This window comes from Gymnogyps californianus, chromosome 3 (genome assembly GCF_018139145.2).
Source record: "Gymnogyps californianus isolate 813 chromosome 3, ASM1813914v2, whole genome shotgun sequence".
NCBI classification, from domain to species: Eukaryota; Metazoa; Chordata; class Aves; order Accipitriformes; family Cathartidae; genus Gymnogyps; species Gymnogyps californianus.
Genome location: NC_059473.1, coordinates 53,504,648 through 53,525,308, shown reverse-complemented (window position 1 = coordinate 53,525,308; position 20,661 = coordinate 53,504,648). Strand labels below are relative to the sequence as shown.

Below are 20,661 nucleotides of genomic sequence, written 5' to 3'. Positions count from 1 at the left end.
CAGTGATGAGAGGTGGAATAAAGAGAGTATCCTTGAGAGTGAGAGAAATCAAGTCACATCTCTGCAATATTTATCTGATACAGTTGCACCTCAAATCTCCACTGAAAACTTTCAGCTTAGCACAGGATACATATTCTAAAAGGAGCACCTTAAATGCAAAGCAAGGGACACCAGCCAGTGATACCCCCACAAGGCACAGAGTGACTGACAGCATGGAATCGCATAAAGTTATTTTATGAAGAATCTGCTGAAAGGGCAGATTTGGCATAAGGTTTTGAAAAGGAAAAAAATAAATAGAATCACAGGCATAAAACTTATGTGTTCCTCAACCAAGGGCATCTTTATTCAACATCCTAACCACACTGACCAATCACTTAACTATGCTGAGGAAGTGGAAGAAGGACCTCCAATGGGTTTTGTTTTGTGCTTTTTTTCCCTCCAGCTTTCACCTTCTACCTGAAAAAAACCACAGCTTTTCAGCTTGACATAGTTTATTAGCAAACTGCAGCTTCAGCGAGGAAGGAACAGTGCCTGCTAAGAAACAACAGTGAAGCACTATCATGGAGAATCAAACTAACGGGCAGCTGTGGTCCAGCTCCCCTCCTCTGGCAATGACTAATAAGCAACACTTCAATAGAAAGTGAAATACTATGTACTAATAATTCATGTTTGGTATGGCACAGTATCATCACATGATATATGGGAATCTCTTGGTCCGTACCAAAATGACTGTTAGAAAATAATTGTCCAGTCATCATCTAAGAAATATTCGCAGTTGAATACTGTGCTCTTGCTTGTGTAGGTGTACAAAAAACAAAGTGATGCACAGGGTCACTCTAACTTTGTGCTGTTGCAGCCCATTAATACAGCTTATATTAAATACTGGACTGGGACATCTATATCCAATACTCACAGTGACATTGCAAGAATTTGCAATATTGTCTTTTTGAAAAATGAAAGAATAATCTCTAAAAGCTCCTGAACTCATATATTAGAGTCTTAACCTCAACACATAACAAAATTTCAGTTATTCTTTAAACATAAGGGCAAGGATTAAGCCACCCAGAAATGTTCTCTCATTCACACTACTGCAGTTACTAGTGACCCAAATGAGCCATCCAGCATCATCACTCCTAAATTTTTCTGCTTTGGAATGATGTATAAAAACTACCATTTTTATAAATCGATTTGAGATCTTCAAATGAGAGGCATTAGCAGTATTATTTGTTATTATCATGCTGTATTGGGTCTGGCTGAGATAGAGTTAATTTTCCTCATAGCAACCCTCATAGTGCTGTGGCTTTGTACTGTTAGCTAGAAAGGTGTTGATAACATGCCAGTGTTTTGGCTACTGCTGAGCAGTGCTCGCAGAGCATCAAGGCTCTCTCCAACATTGCCCCCCCCACCAGTAGGCTGGGAGTGGGCAAGATCTTGGGAGAGGACATAGCCAGGACAGCTGACCCAAACTGACCAAAGGGATATTTCATACCATATGACGTCTGCTCAGCAATAAAAGCTAAGGGGGGGGGGGGGGGGGGGCATTCGTTATTACAACTTTTGTCTTCCAGAGCAACCACTACATGTGCTGAAGCCCTGCTTCCCAGGAAGTGGCTGGACGTTGCCTATTGATGGGAAGTAGAGAATAAAACTTCTGTCTTCCTTTGCTTCCGCACGCAACCTTTGCTTTTGCTTTATTGAACTGCCTTTATCTTGACCCACAAGTTTTTTCCATCTTATTTTCTCCCCCTGTCTTGTCCTGCTGAGGAAGGAAGTGATAGAGCAGCTTGGTGGGCACCGGGCATCCAGCCAAGGTCAACCCACCACACATGCATATACTATAATCTAGCATAAGACACAAACAAGCCCTTAGAAAATGACCTGTAGAGATCTATCACCTCCCACTGACCTCCTTCAAAACATATTTGGATCTGTTCCAGCCTTTTATTGCTCTTTGGCACTAGTAATCCACCATTTGATCATTATAAAACATTCACAGCAGATGTGCCTACAAACAGAGCATGATGATTTAAGTGGATAAGAACAGGAAGAGATGAACTCTCAAGAAACAAAGATCCTAAGTTTATGCCAATAACTTTAAAAGAATAAATTAAGGAGAAACATATGCAGATTTTCTTAAGCTCTTCTACTTTGGAGTTAAGTCTCATAAGTGCTGCTCATGTCAGACCAGTTTCACTGTAGTTCCTCACAGCATTCTGAGTGAGTATTTCTGTACTAAGTGTTTTCCCAAATTCAATTTTTGCCCTCACTAAACACCACAGCAGAGAAAAGATTAGTGTTGTGTTGGCGGAGGGGAACACAGTTGTTATGCAACTAGCTATATAAAGCTGCATTTGTTCTCTTGCCCTGTTTATACCATACAGAGAACAAATATGATAAGATGGAACCAGCTTTATTAGTATGAATTTGTCCTATGGCAAATAAGTCCTAACGATTACTGATCAGAGTTGGTGAGACAGACTCTACATTCTACGTGAATGAAGATATGTTGTAGATGCAACAGAGTTTTTTATTGTCAAAAAATACTTAGGAATTAATACCCTATTGTGTACAAAACCGGAACAGAACTAGCAAAACCAGAGAGCTGGAATAGCGTGTTATAGTTACAACAGTACAAGGCAGAGGTAAGTTTTAGTTCTCAAAAACAGTTTTGAGTCATCTTTGCAGTATAAATCTGCATGGGCTGGGGGGCTGCTATTACTGGTCAATTTAGTAACATGTAGAAAGCCACGTTACACAATTCTACTGAGTTTACATTCAACATTGCTTTCACAATTCTTGTTCAGTTCTTACTTTTGTATGCCTTCCTTAACTTTACTAAAGTAAAACACATACAAATGTGTTTGGACTGAACATATGTATCAGAAATCCTTTAGATAAAATTTTATAGAGAGTATCTCAGTTGTGCTTTACTGGGCAAGGTGGAGAAGCAAAAGGGGTGGAGACCTAGAGCTTTTTTCTAGAAATTAGTCACTAGGAAGTGTTCATCATTTCTTCTGTACTCAAATTTGCTTCATTCTATTATTCACAGTAGCATATTTATCTATAAAACTTAAGCAACTCACTTTGCAGTGGTCATACTGTTGCTGTAAGGTTGGAACATCCCCTCCAATGGGCATCTGCTTTTTTAGTTCTTCATCTTTCACATTCAGCCATTTGATTAACTCTTCCAGGGATGTCAGCAATCTGTTCCATTTCTCTGCACTGGCCTCCAAGTGAGCCCTGTGAAACAACATAAAAGCATCTCTAAAGCCCCGAATGGCAAAACCAGCATAGGAATACCATAAATAAATGAAATTGTTCCATTGTTAAGATAGGAACGTTTCAAGTGTTTAGCTGCAAAGCAACTTTGTGTTAAGAAAGCCTCTACTTCAAAACATTTTGCACAGCAAATCAAAATAAGCAGAGGAAAAATGGGGGAACACAGACAAACACGTACCTGATGTTTTAACTTATCTAAAACCTTGAACACTGCACATCTAAGCAACATAAACAAATGCTGTGTTTTGTTGTGACTCCACCACCACAGTGCACAAAGTACAAGCATCATTTTGTGAGCTAAAGCACTGCAAAACTGAACTCTCTCATGCCAGGACCTTGACTCTCCAGCAGTGAAAGCAGCAAGTTCTCCCAGCAGTGATCAACAGTAAATTGCCTGTGCTGCTGAACGTATGTATCAGTGACACAGATTATTTAATACATCATCTTCAGTCAATGGTGAGTTACTACAGAATTAACACAGTGAATCTGTCCCTCAGTTTAACTGACAAAAACCCCGGACTCCACAATACCTTTTTCTATCATTTTCAAAAATACCTTGACTTGATGGCTTCTCCCTGCAGTGCCTCCACAGCTGCAGGAAACTCTTCAACAGGGAGCACCTGCTCCTCTTTACTGCAGTCATTCTATGTTATGGATTCATTTGAGACCAGCATGTACTTAGTTTATACCAGTAAACAACAATTTCTTTCTCCACACAGGTGATGGAGTAGAGCTAAGTCCTTTTCAGCATAGTCTGACACCAGCTCTGGACCTTCCTGCCCCACTTCTGACAGAAGAGTGAACTGAACTTTACTATTGTTTCCTACCTTTTCCCTTTCCTATTTTGTGCATGGTTTTCTCTCTTTTTTCCTGATTCACTGTAACTCGCATCTTGAAACTTTCACCTGCCTTCTCGTGTTATCATCTCAAATGGCTTCGAGTGAACGTTTGGGGCTGATATGACAATGGTTGGATAGAAGGGGTGATGAGCTGCAAGGTTAATTTCAAGGCAAGCTTAGGTTTGGGTATGCTGGGATATCCCAGGGATACTAGGATAGATGAACCAAAAAAGCAGTAAGAGTGTATGGGAGGGAAAAAGATACAAAGAAAAGATCACAGAAAAAAAATCACATTTCTCAAAAGGATAAACTAACTTTAGGAAGAGGAACCTATTCTCCTTCACTCCATTCAGGAAAGCACTTAGGTAACCACTTGGGGAAAAAAAAAAATAAAGTACTTGCTAGAAGTGACGTTTTACTGCCTGCATTTTTGTGCATTACAGTTTCTATCACCCCTTATTGCTCTCACTGATACCTTTCTCTCGACACCGAATTCAAGCCAGCTGCTCATAGCCCAGGCCTAAACAGGTGAGCCAGCATCCTGCCCTGCAGTGAATTACAGGTGAGCTATTGCATTTGTGGTTATACGTGTACAGGGGAAGAGCGTCCTGCAGGCCTTGGTTTGCAGACCAGCAGCTCCTGAGTGAAACGTACTGTCTTAGCTCTCCTGGCCTATTTTCAGTTCTTTAATACTCGCTAACCAGAACTACTTTTAAGGCAACCAACTTGTTCTTCCCGTATGGATGGTATTAAGTCTACAGCAAGTTCATGCGCAAGGTACCTGCTTCACAGCTGGAGCATTCACCATAGCTGGCCCCTGAAGCCCTCAGCCACCCACAGGGGCACACTCCCAACAGCACAAGGTGGTCCACACACAATGTTTACCTTCTCCTTTTCACAACTAGCTTGACATCCCATCAAAAATGCCCTCAGAAATACCAAGCTGCAAAGCATTGCATATAAGTTACCCTCAGGTGCTAGGTACTTGGAAACAGCCCTCCTTTCTGGAAGGGAAAACAGAGTTATACTCCCTATTAATCAGGCAGAGGAGAGACATTGCCCTCTCATCTAAGCCAAGACAGCCCACATTTGAATTTACAGTTCTGCTGTTAGACTCACAGATTGTTACAAAAATAAAGCATCTTTATTAATTTCTGAAGCAACCACAATTAAAGTGTTCAGATCTATAGCTTTCCGTATATTTGATAGTGAAATCTCTATTCATCATGATTTATTACTATATCTAGCACATTTAAGCAGCTCTCACTTCTAAAAACTAGCACTCTAGTGGAATTCTTGTATACAAAATGAATTGGAGTTTTGTAAGGGGGGAAGAAAACCACGGCAACTAGTTAAAGGGCAATTTAAGGGTGACTCACTGTTAATTTAACATACAATGCAATAATATTAATAGTGAAAAAATCTAATTTGATATTAATGTGAATGATGTGGCATACGATACTAGATTAAATGCATTGTAATTTACCACTAATGAGTACCCATGTGCATGCCAGATTAATGACAGTAGCAAAATATCACTAGCAGATGGTTTCAAAGTCCAGTGCAAGCTAAACTTGTGGGGGTAGAGCAGTAAGGGGTGGGGAGGAAATGGACTACACTAACAGGGACTTTAAAATTCTTCTCTGAACACAAAGTGAGCTAACCTCTCTCTCGAGAGGTCTGAAAGACATTAAGGTAAAAAAAAAAAATACACAGGGGAAAACATATCACATCAGCCTGGATTTTTCCTGAATGTTACCCTTCTAATCTGATCAGAAGCAATACTGAAAATAAAAGTGAGATGCAGCAGCAGCTGAAGAGTGGACACAAGCATTCAATTCTCCTGGGGACTGGAGACACATGTATTCAATTAACCCCATTCAAAGCAAATGCTGCACAGGAGGCAAGGGAACCAAGGTATGCTCCAATTTGCATTTCAGTGTAAAGTGTTAGTATCATGTTTACATTTGTCATACAGACATTATCAAAGAGAGCCAATAAACTATGTTGAAGTTCTGAAATGTTTCTTGGGCTTTGCTTTCAAAGACAGGATTTCTGGCCTTTGTTTTGGAATTGGTACTTCTACCAATACACAACCTGCAAACAAAGCTTCAGGTGTTCCAGCGCATGTGACAAATGAAGTGGCAATCGCCAGGGATTCACCAGGTCAGGTGGTGGCTTAAGAATCTGCTCTGATAAAAATGCAGGTCAGTTACAGATGATTGTTCAGGTTTGAGCACTGGTTGGAGCAATACTCCCCAGCATCAACCACCTGGTATTCAGAAGCACTCCTAGGGAAATCCTGGATGAGCCTGAAAAACACAGATGCTCCCATCCAGCTGACCAGACTGAGCGCACCCCTCCTCCACCCAGGCTGAATAAAATCATCCAGAAGAGCAGCAACTCTGACATAACTCCCCTTCTGTTGACGCTGAGGCTCACTTCACAGCTGGAGACCTCCTAAGCTTCTGCTTCTGCTATGGAGGTAACACTTTCCCTGCTGAGCGACAAGGGAACACATGGAATAAGAAAAGATTGGTGGGTGGTCTAAATATAGAGAATCCTTCTCTGTTTCTCCCACACTTTTACCTCTATCCTCCCCCAAACACTAACACCCTCACACCTCCTGCCCCAGGAGAAAGGAATCTCTCCTAAACATTTGGCTTTAAGAGGCAGACCTGCACAAATCTGCAGCTTTGTTTTCTTCCTGGGAATAAGATAATAAAGAGAGAAAAAGACAGAAGCGTGAATAAGTCTACAAGTAATTTCAAGGAGAGGTATAGTCCTCTCAAGTGGGGTCATAGTCACTACAAGTACAGGTTTAAGTAGTTTCAATGCGTTTAAAAATATGTCACAAGAGTGCTGCTTTTTCAGTTTGGAACTCCCTTTAGTTACAGTAGCAAGCAAGTAAAGTCAACGCAGTGACTAGCATCATCAGCTCTGAGGAATGAAGTGATGAAGAAAAACTCATACTATCCCTAAGGGAGAGCAGTACTTTCAGCCACTAAAAATCAATATAATCAGAATGTACACATAGCTGAAAATACTCTAAAAAACTTAGAAAAGCCTTAATTTAGAAGCACTATTCCAAGCTAAAACCCATAACAAAACAATCAGATTTTTCAATCATCAGTCCTAGCATCTAACATGGTTATATGCTGTTCTCACAGGACTCATCCATACAGTTTTGCTTTCCAATTCATCCTTGAAATAAGGTACACCAAGAAAACAAAAGTTGAAGGCAAGCAGCTACATCAACACACTGACTTCATATCAGTTCTATGCTTTGTTATTTCCCTATGAAGGCTTTCATCACTCTTGCGTGAGTTAGAAAAGTGAACTGCAATCAAAGAACAGGGCAAAATACTTGAACTCAGGAATGACATGCTCCTTTCAGTGAAGACTGAGATTTGAGAGGTTAATTTACTTCTCTCATATTTGCTCCAGTATTCTCCTCCCTGGCTATCTTCTACTTGTAGCTCAGTGACACGTGGCTCTGCAGCATTGCAGGTACCAGCAGAGTAACACAAACATTGCAAACATTAATGCTGCCCAGTGGGATGCACATGCCATACCTACGCAGAAATGAAAAGATGAGTCCATATTCAGAAGAGCTGGTATTCCCACTTTTTTGAGCATTCACTGCACAATCACTGTCTCTGTATTACTGCCTTGGAACTCACAGCTGGCCAGGGTAAATGGCTTGAAGGCCCTTTTTTTTTTGGCCATCAATTTCTCCCAAATTATGACCAACCCCAGGAAAGGCCAAGCAACTGAATTGTTCTTCCTAGAACTCCACAGTTGCTAAGTTATTATCTTATGAGCATGTTTTCATCTTTCTCTCACGTTGACTTATTTGTGAGTAGAGCTCACAATAGCCCAAGTTTAATAGCTCTTGCATTAAACTGCTTGTGCAGTGGGGCCAGTCTCCGCAAGCCCCCACACTGAACTGCTTGATTCCTCTGGTTCAAGCTCTGCCTGTGGGCTTTCATGGACCTTATTTACCTGTTTCACTTAACTGTTCAGCAGGTTGGTGATAGGATAAGTTGAGATGAAAAGTAAATGTCACATTTCCTCCTCTTTCTCACTCTTTCAAACTCTTATGCCTGAATTCCAAGCTCAACTCATTTTTCTGGCCTTTGGAAAATTCATATGAATACTTAACATCGTTCTGTTCTATCACAAGAACAGTTTCCTTTAATCAACAAGCAAGCAGTCGCACTTAAAAGCTCTAGAAATTATTTTCTATGTAATTCATTTTAATGTGGATTTTTATTCACATTAATGAATATGGTAGTATCTACTTCCAAAATGACATCGCAAAGATTTTAACAATGACTACACTTGGACAGTCAGTGAGCTTGGCACTGGTAGGGTCAAAAAATTGTAAAATGCATTACTTGATTAATATGTATTTGAAAACATTTCTTAACTGAATAGCAGCAATAAAAAAAAATTTAATACCAATATGGATCAAGATATTTAAGATGTAAGTCCTATCAAATTATTCATTTCAGTGGTAAAAACAAAAACAACAACAAACCCCTGATTTCTCCTCACAGTAATTGTAGATTCACAGAATTACTTCATTGACACTGCTATCGATTTACAATAAGGAAAGATTCAACATACTTTCTGGAAAATTTAGCATAGATTGGCAAGTTACAACTGCGCAGCTCTGGAGAGAGAAGAACAAGTAGTTAAGCAAGTGCACCATGTTTTTATATTTGTGCTCAGGGGTCATTTACGGAAGAAAATAGAGATTTCACCTCAATGCCGTGGTCATATTTCACAAGCCTTTTAGAGGACAGCAACTGTGCCCCATTCACGTCTTGACATTTTCATTACTTACCTGATGTTAGCTGACTTCGCCTTCAGGTCATTCCAGCGCTGGTTCATGTCATCAAGCCGGTGCTGGAGCAGGGCAGCTTCCTCAGAGTTTCCCAAGGCTTTCACCATCTTCTGTCTGTTTCCATCAATGCTTTTAAAGATGTCATTGTGGGCATCAATCTCAGCTTGGATGTCCTGAAATATCAGCAAGAAAGTCCAAACATCTTAGTTCTCTAAATAAAAGAAGGAAGAGCTTATTCTCATTACTACTCCTAAGCACCAGGACAGAGCACATCGTCTGACTTTCTTGGGTGACTCTGAGAAGAGATGCAGAGGGGAAAACCTGCAATCCTATTAACATCATTATAAAAAGTCTAGCTTTCTTAAGTGTGAGAAAAGGAGTTTGAAAGTCATCCTTGACTGTGACACAGGACTTAGAACTATAAACACTAAGTTCTCTGCATGTTTTGGTAGAACTGAAGGTAACTAATTGTCTACTGTTCTCCCACGCATTTCACACAGTGTAGCATTTGCAAATACATTAGAAATCGTTTCCTGCTCAGAAATTACACAGATTCAGCCTTAGCTATATTGTCCCTTTCCTCTTTGAAATAAAACATTGCAGAAACCTTACACAGCCCAGTGAAATTCAAACTCTGTGTAGTGCTTTAGGTCACATGCAATGAAAGCTTTTAACTAAAACCTGTGTCCTTAAACTGCAGCTAAATGACTAAAGCTACACAAGCCCATTTTTACAATTAAACTACTGTACACCGTGGCCTGCAATATATGGATAGGTAGACATAAAACAGCAGGATGAATTATAATCTGAATTTCATAGTAAATACTGAAAAGAAAAAGAAGTGCTTGTGATTTCAATACAGCTTACTCATTTCTCCTCCCCTTAGAAATTAAACATATTTTATTCTCTGATCTACCATCTGCCTGAAGAAACACATTACAGATGTTGTCTTCATCTAACCGAGCACAGTATTATTTTTAAAACACATTATAAGAGCAAACAAAACTTCCTGCATCACCACCAATGCTTTCTAGCATCCATATATCTATGTATACTCCAATAGAGCAATGTAAATGTATGGAGAGCCAGCAGGTGTACTGGCTGTCTCAGTAGGATTAATCAGTGAAGATTGTGACAGGAACTTGATGCAGATGTAAATAAGCTTCTTTTGCAAAGGAAGAAATTCAATAACTGAAATCCCTTAAAGGTTTTTATTCTTCCAGACAACTCCTCAGTAATCTCCATCTGTTCCCAGGAGCAGGAAAGGAGGGGGCTCTTGTACCTCCCCATCCTCAAGATGTAGTCCTGCATCTTAGAATGGCTGCTTACGCATCTACAAATGATAGTTGGAAACAGTGGAAAAGTAGCTATGAATTTGAGACAGCATGAAAGCTTTCTTCAGCTAGGGAAGAAAGCAAAAAGAAGTAAGGATACAGCTGGAGAAGTAGTAGTAGGAGAGACAGAGGCCGGGGCGGGGGGTGGGGAGGAGATGAGAGAGAGGGAGGGAGGCATCAGTGAACTCTGGCTCTCCAGCTGAGCTACTATGTGACTTTGGACAACTACCTATTCTTTGCCCTGAGTTTCATTGCTTTAAAACAGGTAAAAAGACACTTTTGCTGTCTTTAAACCATCCTGATAAAAATCACCATTCTGAAAATAGATACAAGCAACGGCATTTAAAATGAAAAACAGAAATGGAAGTGTCTGATGATCAACAAACCCAAATAAGACAGCATAGTCATCAGTTAAACAAATCAGATGCTTATCTGAAAACATTTGCAGCTCCTGTCCTTACATCTTCAACAAGCAAGTAGACCCAGCGAAAACCAGCTCAAGTCCACACAGCAGGAGATAAAAGAACATACAGCAGTCACAATTTTAATTGCACACTAATCTGTGCTACAAAAGCCCGGTCATGTCAAATCCATTTCTATGCCTCTTTAAAGTTACAAAAGAAAACTTTGTTGAAAACAAACTGACCTCTAATCTTCCATTCCACAATCACAATACTCATTCTAAAGCTATTGAGAACCTTCATAGAACATTCTAACTTTGATTACGTTTGAGAGGACACTTAAGCATGCACACTTAAAAATGTTTCATTCAAAATGAGTTTGATTCTTGCATTTGCCAGTCATCATGTTACACTGATTAAGGCACAGTAAATCTGCTGTTCGCATTCTTGAGTCACATCTGTGATGGCCATGTTGTGACAGCTCAGTTCAAAGAATCAACTTTGCCAATTAACTTCTCTTTCTCTTTTCTGATTTCCATTTTCCAGGGAAAAAAAAAAAAGCACTGCCAGCTGATGGATAAACCAACAGGACTGATATTAAAGTTAATGAATGTGAGTGCATCGCAGCCCTCAAAAAAAAAGAGGGAGAGAAATCCAGATAACTTGTCCCACATCAACATGCACATGGAAGAAGGGCAGCAGGAAGGTGGGATGCGAAGGATGGCTAAGGGCAACAGATGGACACATTTAGTTATTCCCCAATAATGATATAAAAGATCTTGCAGATTTTTATTCAGGTATTGTCCTCTGTTGGAAGGTTAACAAGGATGATGGGCTCCCATCTTGCCCTAAGATTGCTGTAATTGGTAGCAACTGGTAGTAATCTCCTTTACTCACTGTGTTATCCTAATCTTTCAATTCTTACGAGATTTGTAAACATGTTGGGGTTGCTCTCCCTTAGAATTTCTTATTTCAAAGTGGGAAGAACAACTCTCTCCATTCTGTACACATCCCAATTCATGTTCATCCTGATCTATTATTTCTCTTTCTCCTGCCTTTTTCTTGGTCATTGATTTTCCGTATTCTTCTCCGTTGTCCTCTATGTGGCAAAAAGGGATGAAAAAAGTTGATTATCCCTGCTCAGGTCCCAACTAGGATTAACTCTAGTAAGAGTTAATCCAATTTCAATTTTTCAATACTTTAAAAGCAATTATAAACACTTCCCTATTATCACACAGAAGCTCCCATATCCAGAGTCACAGGGGCAACACACTGGAGAATGCAGGAGAAGGGGGGGGGGGGGGGGAATTCTGTTGCTTTTGCCACATAAAGAGGGGGATACAACCGTGAAACACCGTCATTCTTCTTAGTCCAATGCAAAGGGTATCTGGGCCAGAATGCTCTCCCAGTGCATGCAAAACAAAGCAAAGAAAAAAAAAGAAAAAGAAAGATGGAAAAAAACAAATAAAAAAGAAACCTAAAGAAATATACTGCAAACAGAGGAGGACTTCTTGCCAGAAGAAATTCATAGTTCTTAAACTGTAGTTACACAGCTTTATGTCCTGGTTTCATCTAGGACAGAGTTAATTTTCTTCCTAGTAGCTGGTATAGTGCTGTGTTTTGGATTTAGTAGGAAAATAATGTTGATAACACACTGATGTTTTTAGTTGTTGCTAAGTAGTGTTTATACTAAGTCAAGGATTTTTCAGCTTCTCGTGCCCAGCCAGCAAGAAGGCTGGAGGGGCACAAGAAACTGGGAGGGGACACAGCCAGGACAGCTGACCCAAACTGGCCAAAGAGCTATTCCATACCATATGACATCATGCCCAGTATATAAACTGGGGGGAGCTGGCTGGGAGGGGTGGATCGCAGCTTGGGAACTAACTGGGCATCGGTCAATGAGTGGTGAGCAATTGCATTGTGCACCACTTGCTTTGTATAGTTTAATTCTTTTAGTATTACTATTGTCATATTATTATTATCATTATAATTGCTTTTCATTCCTTTCTGTCCTATTAAACTGTCTTTATCTCAGCTCACGAGGTTTTTTTTCCTGATTCTCTCCCCCATCCCAGGCGTGGGGGGGCAGTGAGCGAGCGGCTGCGTGGTGCTTAGCTGCTGGCTGGGGTTAAACTACGACACTTTATCAACTTAATTTTTGGAGATTATAGAGATGCCATATTTTGCTAATTTTGCAAGTATTTATGTGCACATATCTGTTAAACTGGATTGATAATTTATTGGTATGAGGTCAACAGATTTGTTTACATTCCCAAGTGCTTGCAGGATTAAGGTCTGTCATGGTTTAACCCCAGCCAGCAATTAGCACCACACAGCCACTCACTCACTCCTTCCCCCTACCCCCCCCCCCCCATGGGATGGGGAGGAGAATCAAAAACAAGTAAAACTTGTGGGTTGAGATAAAAACAGTTTAATAATTAAAAAAAACCCCCACACTAAAACAACAACAACAAAAAAAACAGTAGTAATGAAAAGGAAGATAACAAAAAGAGAGTGAAATATAACCCAAGAAAAGACAAGTGATGCACAATGCAATTGCTCACCACCCGCTGACTGATGCCCGAGCAGCAATCCACCCCTCCTGGCCAACTACCCCCTGTTTATATACTGGGCATGACGTTCTATGGTATGGAATATCCCTTTGGCTAGTTCATGTCAGCTGTCCTGGCTGTGCTCCCTCCCAGCTTCTTGCACACCTGCTTGCTGGCAGAGCATGGGAAACTGAAAAAGTCCTTAATTTAGGATAAGCGCTACTTAGCAACAACTAAAACATCAGCGTGTTATCAACATTATTCTCACACTAAATCCAAAACACAGCACTGTACCAGCTACCAGGAAGAAAATTGACTCTATCCCAGCCAAAACCAGGACAGGGTCCTAAACTAAAGAAAGCTCTTCAAGGAAAGAATTCATCCTTTATATAAATCAAGGTGCAAGTTTCAAAGTTTTGAAAAATAGAAAGGAAAAGAAATAACTGGATTGACATTTATATATCTACTTCACCCTAGCCAGGCTATTAGAAGATTGCCACTTTCCTTAAATTCCTGTTAAGAATTAAGATCAAACTGCTGCCCGTCTTTTCCACTTTGGTCTGGTGATTTCAAAATCCCCTTATTTCCATTCTGAATTTCAGACTTCTTCGCTTCTCTCCCTCTTTACCCCTCTAATAGCAGACGATTTACCTGCAGGATTCAAGCCTTTATTTTATGCTTGGATCTGATTTTAAAGCTTGTCTCCATAATAACAAGTCTACTTCTTGCTTTCATTTCAATCAAATAAAATACTAAATTATCATATAATGAAAACTAAAGAGCATGTGTCTTTAAAGAATGCATAAATATGGTATGTGACACTCAATAACGCTATAGATGGCAATTCTGAAAAGGACCCAAAGATGTAGCTAACTCCAGTTGAAGTTGCTACTGGAACAGCCCAAAGGCAGACTAGAGTGACTTGCCCAGGGTAAAAGAAAATATATGACAAAGATTTGAACAGAACCAAACTTTGTCACTCCAACTCCAAGGTCAACCAGCTATCAAACTTCTTTTCTTTTTTTCCTCCTTACAGACTGCAAAGATATTTTAAACAGTTACAGCAGTAGACATAATTGTCCTTTGGAAACTATTAATGCTTTATAAAGGCAAAAAAAAAAAATCCTTTAAAAAGACCCACCCACCCCCCCCCAAAACCACCAAACCAACAGCATTCCCATGATGATGGGCATTCTAGTGCCTTTTTTCTGAATGATGAGTCCAGAGGGCCTCTAATTCACACTGCAACCCCCTAAGCTGTTAGCATATTCACTTCCGCTCATGTTTTTTCAGATTTTATTTGTTTATACGGTCTTCACTGGTACATTGCCATTAACACAGGCAAAATATTTTCCTCTTTAAAGGGCCCGAACCCTTCTGTTGAAGGTAAAAACACAACTGGTGGAAGAAAACTCCAGATTTCCACGCTAAAATTAAAGTGGAAGAAACGATGTATTTTATAACATGCAGAATGTCACTCTATTCCATTCTCACCATTAAGAATCCTAGAGGACTTGAGCTTTAGGATACAAAGATCTAAACCAGGGAAGTTATTTTATTCTGTAAGGTAAATAAACAGACGTTCCTATAATGTTACAGATTCTATTATCAAGATGCCTTAATCAAGTTTTTACTACATATGATATGACACAAACCTCAACTTAGTCTCTTACAAAAAAGGTCAATAGCGTTCTATATCAAATCATAACTTCACGGGGTTTTTTAAAATAGTCACATATAGGACTTATCAACGTTTTACTCCACTGTTTTTTAAACCCACTATACACAGCAAAATTCTGTATTACACCCCAATTTTTAGCTATTTTTATGTTTATTAGGAAACAGAATTCCACTGAATTTTTAGAAACATCTGACCACAGAGCAGGGATGGCAAGTTATGGCACACAAACCACATGTGGCTTGCATGAAATGGATGTACAGGTCCAATGCTGATGCTGTGCCACAAGACTGTCAGCGTTTTGTGTTGGCACATAGACTGCTATGTAATTTTATCCCCAGGTACAAGCCACAGAACAGGCAAACTGTTGTGGCTTTTGAACCACATGAAGATCTTAAGTGGAGTTAGTAGGGTTGAGGTTGGCTCCTCATGAAGGAAAAATAACTTGAAAAACTGCATGTTCTCCTGCAAAGGTTACCCCTGGACTATTGTGCCAGGACAGTTTTGTACTTCTTCCACCCGATACAAATCATGCCTATGACTGGAACAGGACAGCAGACTTGGTGCAGGTACAGGGAATTGCAAGTCCCACAAAAATGACTGCCCATTGCCTTCATTGACAATGTTCAAGTCAGCAAAGACATAGTTATACAAATGCTGCACTTGCCTCTTTTAGAGGTCAGGAATAAAGGTGATGACTGCTCACCAAAGTATCTGCAGAAAACTCTTCCAGATGAAACAGCTGGAACAAAAACGTCAGTGCCAACCAAAGGACATAACTGTATGCCACAGACATCAGCCAGAACGTCTTTCTTTGAGGTCTCACAGCAGGTAGCAAGGGAATGGATTTTTTTTTTTTTTTTAAATATCAGATTGTTTAGTCTATATTGAACCAGATAAACTTTACCTGCTGCTGCCAACTGCCTCTGGGAACACTGCTGTGTCAGATGTTCCCTTTAGCCTCTGCTTCACTCGGAGCTTTTCACTTTTTGATGACTCTTGAGGGAGTAAGAATTAGGGCATGATACAGGCGTATGAGAGTGGCCATTGTGAGAGGGAAACGGGACGTCTATTGCTCTCTTCCTTACAAATGCTGGGGGTAGCAGGGAGAGAGGGATGCTGTTGCAAAAAGAGACGGTTAAAAAAAGAAAAGTCTCTGAAGAATCCAGGTGCTCATCTCATCCAGAGAGTCTCTCTGGTGTCAGAAGATAGTCATAACTTTAGAAAGGCTCATCCCATCTGCTGTTTCAGAGGCCTGCAGTGGCAGTTGCTGTTAAGCAATCAGTTTATAACGAATTCACATTCAGAAGAGAAGTACATATGCAAAACCCCTGGGAAGAATTGCCATTATCATAAATCCACCAGTGGCAGAAGTGTGTATAAAGACAGACATTAAACCTCTCTAAAGTGTCATACACAGTCCACACTGGATATCGCTACAGCCACTGTGACTATACTGTAAGATCAAAGCAATTCACAAAAGCAATTGGCTTTAGATATGACAGAAATTTAATTACTACTTAAGCTTTCAGATATTTCAGGAAGAAAAAAAAAAAAACTTTTCTGGGGAAAAACCACTTTGGGATATTTTTCACATCTAATTTTCAAATGCTTGTACTACCAAAAGCCTTGCACCGACACTTCAAGTTTCCAAAAAGCTGTCTTGACTTGCACTTAAACCTAATGGATAGTACCTTAACAGGTGACATATGGTGTGGGTAAGGATTCATTTCATCACAAGAATGATGATGCACTTAGGAAGGCTGAGAATGCCAGCCTGCATTTGACAACCTCTGTGGCTCCATTGCATGGCATTGACTCAACATCTGAGGGGCATCATAAATCTGTTAATACTAATTCCAGCAGTCATATAATTGTGACTGAACAAAGCCAAAGCGGCCCTGCCCACTCCAGTGCAATGCAACTCTGCTTTTGCATAGGAAGGGAGTGCCGTGCAAGCTTCTGCAAATGCCATCTGGCTTCTGCATTACGACCACAGTAACAGCACTCATAATTCTCTCCTTAGAACATATATTAATGAATCCAGAAAGCTGAAAGTAGCTTGCAAGCCAGGATCACTGTCATAACGCTGTTTCTCCTGGCAGCAAACTCCCCAGTTAGGAAGAACAGGATGGGTGTGTGGGGAATCGTAAGAGGGAGAAATGAAGCAGGGGAGGAGGAGGGGAACTTGCTCAAAAAAACAGAAAAGGAAGACTTACTAAATAAGCACAGATTAGAATTTGCAGTTGAAGTTCACCAACTAAAATGTTAACTTTCTTCTCCAGCACCAAAGCATCCTCCTACGTCATGTTACAAATTTCAGCACAGTAGACAACAAAATGACACAGTAAGCTTCAAGCTAAAAAATACAGCAGAGCTGTGAGACCTGTAACTTTTGGTTTTGTTGAGAATTGCTATGATCAATTCCTTTGAGACAACATAAGACACTGGAATATTCAAAATCACAGGGGAGAGCCTGGAGTTTGCAAACGCCAGGGCTTGTAGGGTTCAAAAAACATTAGAAACATTGGTTACAAAACATCTGTCTTAACCACATCATGAAGCATCTCAAGAAGTCCAGCATGTGTCCTAATCTTTACAGGCTACCAGCAGCAATTAAAAGGGAAGAGTGAAGCCCAGCTGACAGCCTGGGAGCAAGAGAGGAGCAAGTGACCTACACAGTGAATAAATCACGTCACAAATGCTTTTGCTGTTACTATTAACTACTTTTGGAAGAGTCATGCTGGTGGGATACTGAACAGTATCTGTCTCATTAGCTCCAAAGTTTGCTACTGTAGGAAAGTAAAAATACAGGAGTTTAAAAAACCCAACAAATTCAAACCAGTTTACAACAGTCTTCTGAGGACCCTGGCTCATTATGATTTTGAAATTAACCAAAATCATTATACAAACCCAAACCAAAAAAAAAGTAGCTTAATTTTCTTTTCTGAGACTTTTAGGTTCATTTAGTAATACCCATTTTACTACTGTTCTGGTGACCAGTGCTGATTTGTATTAAAAAAAAAAAAAAGAACAAAAACAAAAAAAACCCACCATACTGAAGTTCAGAGCTTTAGGATAGAAAACCACAGAATCAGGCTTTACAATCTGTTCTCCTGCTTTGTGACCACAGTATTCACTGTTTTTATCTTAATGTGTAAATAAACTACTATATATTTTGTTACAGACTCTGGTCTTGCAGGGCACAGGGTGTTTGTATGCAGAAATGTTATTAAAAAAACCAAAAGAAAATATAGTATGCAAAGCCGAGCTAACGATGGTTACAAACATATGATCCAGGTTTCATTGGAAGTGCTGACAATTAGATTAAAACAATCTGGTTTTGAACAGTCTCACATCTCTTGCTAATCAGTGCAATCACTGCAAAGCCAAGCCTCCTGCCTCACAGCATTACTGTTACCAAATGACCTGGTAAGAGAAAGAGTAACTAGCTTGAATAAAAGAAGAACAGATGAAACGATGGGAAAAGCGGCACATTCATTGGAAGTAATTCTACGTATAAAAACCATCATGAGATCTTCCAATTTGACTAAGATAACATTCAACTAAATTTAACAGCAAACTGCGGAGCACTTCCTTTATGTCAATAGCGAAGTAAGGCCATCCTGGAAAGTCCCCTTATGCCCTTGACTTAGCAGAGTCCAAACTTTTCTATCATTGCCTTGGGGGGGGAAGAATATGCCCACAATCAGAGCACATGCTCTAAAACTAATCTTGTAGGACCTGAAATGGGGAAGAGAAGCAGCATTAGACTTCCATATTTGAGAGGCAGTCAAACAGGGGTCACATGAGGACCTTAACAGCAACATAGAAAGCGTAAGTTTAACATCAACGTGGCCTTTTTATTGTGTAGTTTTCAAAGACATAACCTTTTTCAAAGGTATAAGTATATGAAACTGTGCTTATCATACCTTTTCAAATTTTGTCAGCAACTCACGTAAGCTGAAGTTCAGGCCAATCATCATTAAGCGTCCCCCGAAGCCTACATTTTTCTCGTACGTCCTCCAAGCCAGGTCTATAGCCTTCAAAAGCTTTCTCTCTTTTTCCACCTTATACTGTCTCAAAACTCTCCGAGAGCTCCTGTACATGCCCCTCTCCTGGGCTGTGTTCCCCCGGGGGCAGTTCACGCAGCACCATCGTCGCAGCCTCCCTCTCTCTGCTCCTTCCCACAGGCTGGGCACTGAGGGGTGAGCTGCTGACGCCGGGTGATGCTCCTTGCAGAGTTAACCCGGCCCCATGGTGCTGTGGGGATCTCCTCGTCTCCACACCTGGCCAGGACTGCCTCCAGCTCACCTTGGCAATGGCCTGCAGGCTCCAAGTGCTTCTTGCAGTCCTCAAGCTAAATGTTTGGTCTCAATGACCCTGAGGAAGAGAAGCTATACTCCACTGGTATATGATGGATGCAGAGGGTGGGGAGGAGGAGCAAGTCCTCCCTTGTTGCTCAATTCAAGCGAAAAAAATACAAAGAAAAAGAAGAAGAAAAAAAATCCCCAGAGAAACTTCTGTTTATAGAAAGCACCAAAAGCTAGCTTTTCAGAGAAGTCAAAACGGGACGAGGCACACTTCAGCCTAGGAAACACGGCAGCGTGACCGCACAGGAGGCCACCTCTCCTCTCCCTGCCTTCCTCATAGCCAGCCACCAGCAGGCTGGTGTTGCTATGGCAGTAACCAAGCCACCTCCATCCCGCTTTGCTTCACCCAGGGGATGCTGCACCACAGAACAGCCAAGGCCCATTAAAAGAAATCTGAAGTCACTTCCTTTGTTTACGCAAAAAAAATCTCAAGCAAAGGATCACGCTGCAACCTCCAAAGCCTTCGCTGGGGATCTCCTCCTTTGGTCCTGTCTGTTCTGACAGCCGTGCGGTAATCTACACCCGGCATTTGTTTATTATTGTAATCAGCATCCTCCCTTCCAGCAGCCCTGGTGCTGCTCTGACGCCAAGCACACTCCCCCTTCCTGGAGGTCTCCCCACTGGAAAACCACCGCCACCCCTAAGGCTGCAGAAACCCCAGACCAAAACCCCTCACTCGCTCCTCTTCCTTCCCCTCAAAAGGAAAGGCGGCTATTTAGTCACTGAACAGGTTTTGGAGCTGTAAAAGCGACTGGTGCTCCACAAAGCCAACATGCACCCGCTGCCGCTCACGAGGGCAGACTCGGCGCAGGCAGATTGTTTTCATACGAGCATTTGCCTGCCCACAGGAAACCTGACACCCCAAGGGTGGCTACTAGGAAATCGCTCCATTTCAAACCATTCCCACTGGAAACCCTGTGTGCATGTGAAGGCCTATTTAAGCTACTATTAATGCTTTCCGTACAGACACACATTACTCAACCGGCAAAAAGAGTTTCAGTAATAGCTGCCAGCAAGTCAGAAAATGTATCATTAAAACCAAACCAACCACCTATCACTCGCAAAACCCATTATAACTATTACTCCTATGACCACGTTGGGAATCGCGTGCTGCTTTTACTTTCTTTTTAATTCACCCAACTGTCATTTGAGTACCAATAAAGTCACCAATGACAAAACTGCCTTAAAAATTATTCTCAGCTAGTGGGTTATACCGATACATAGAGCCAGTATGGGTTGGGATTTTAAGAATAAACCCTGGAGAAAAAAATAAATAAATATTGGGAGTAGCAGGATTTTTGCTTATTTTATTTGTACTTTGCCATGTCTGTATGTTTTATGTGGGCGTATTAC

The 20,661-nt window shown here is 40.7% G+C and overlaps 1 protein-coding gene across 2 annotated transcripts in view; it reads right to left on the bottom strand.

Annotated features, from left to right (window-relative positions):
* The window catches only part of UTRN (utrophin), a 394,556-nt gene that overhangs the window by 129,680 nt on the left and 244,215 nt on the right, over nucleotides 1-20,661 (bottom strand). For both annotated transcript variants that reach the window (XM_050894491.1, XM_050894492.1), the window contains exons 52-53: nucleotides 8,971-9,143; nucleotides 3,084-3,240 (exon numbers count right to left, since the gene is read on the bottom strand). In XM_050894491.1, coding sequence (XP_050750448.1) covers nucleotides 3,084-3,240; nucleotides 8,971-9,143 — 330 coding nt within the window. The remainder of the gene's footprint in view (nucleotides 1-3,083; nucleotides 3,241-8,970; nucleotides 9,144-20,661) is intronic.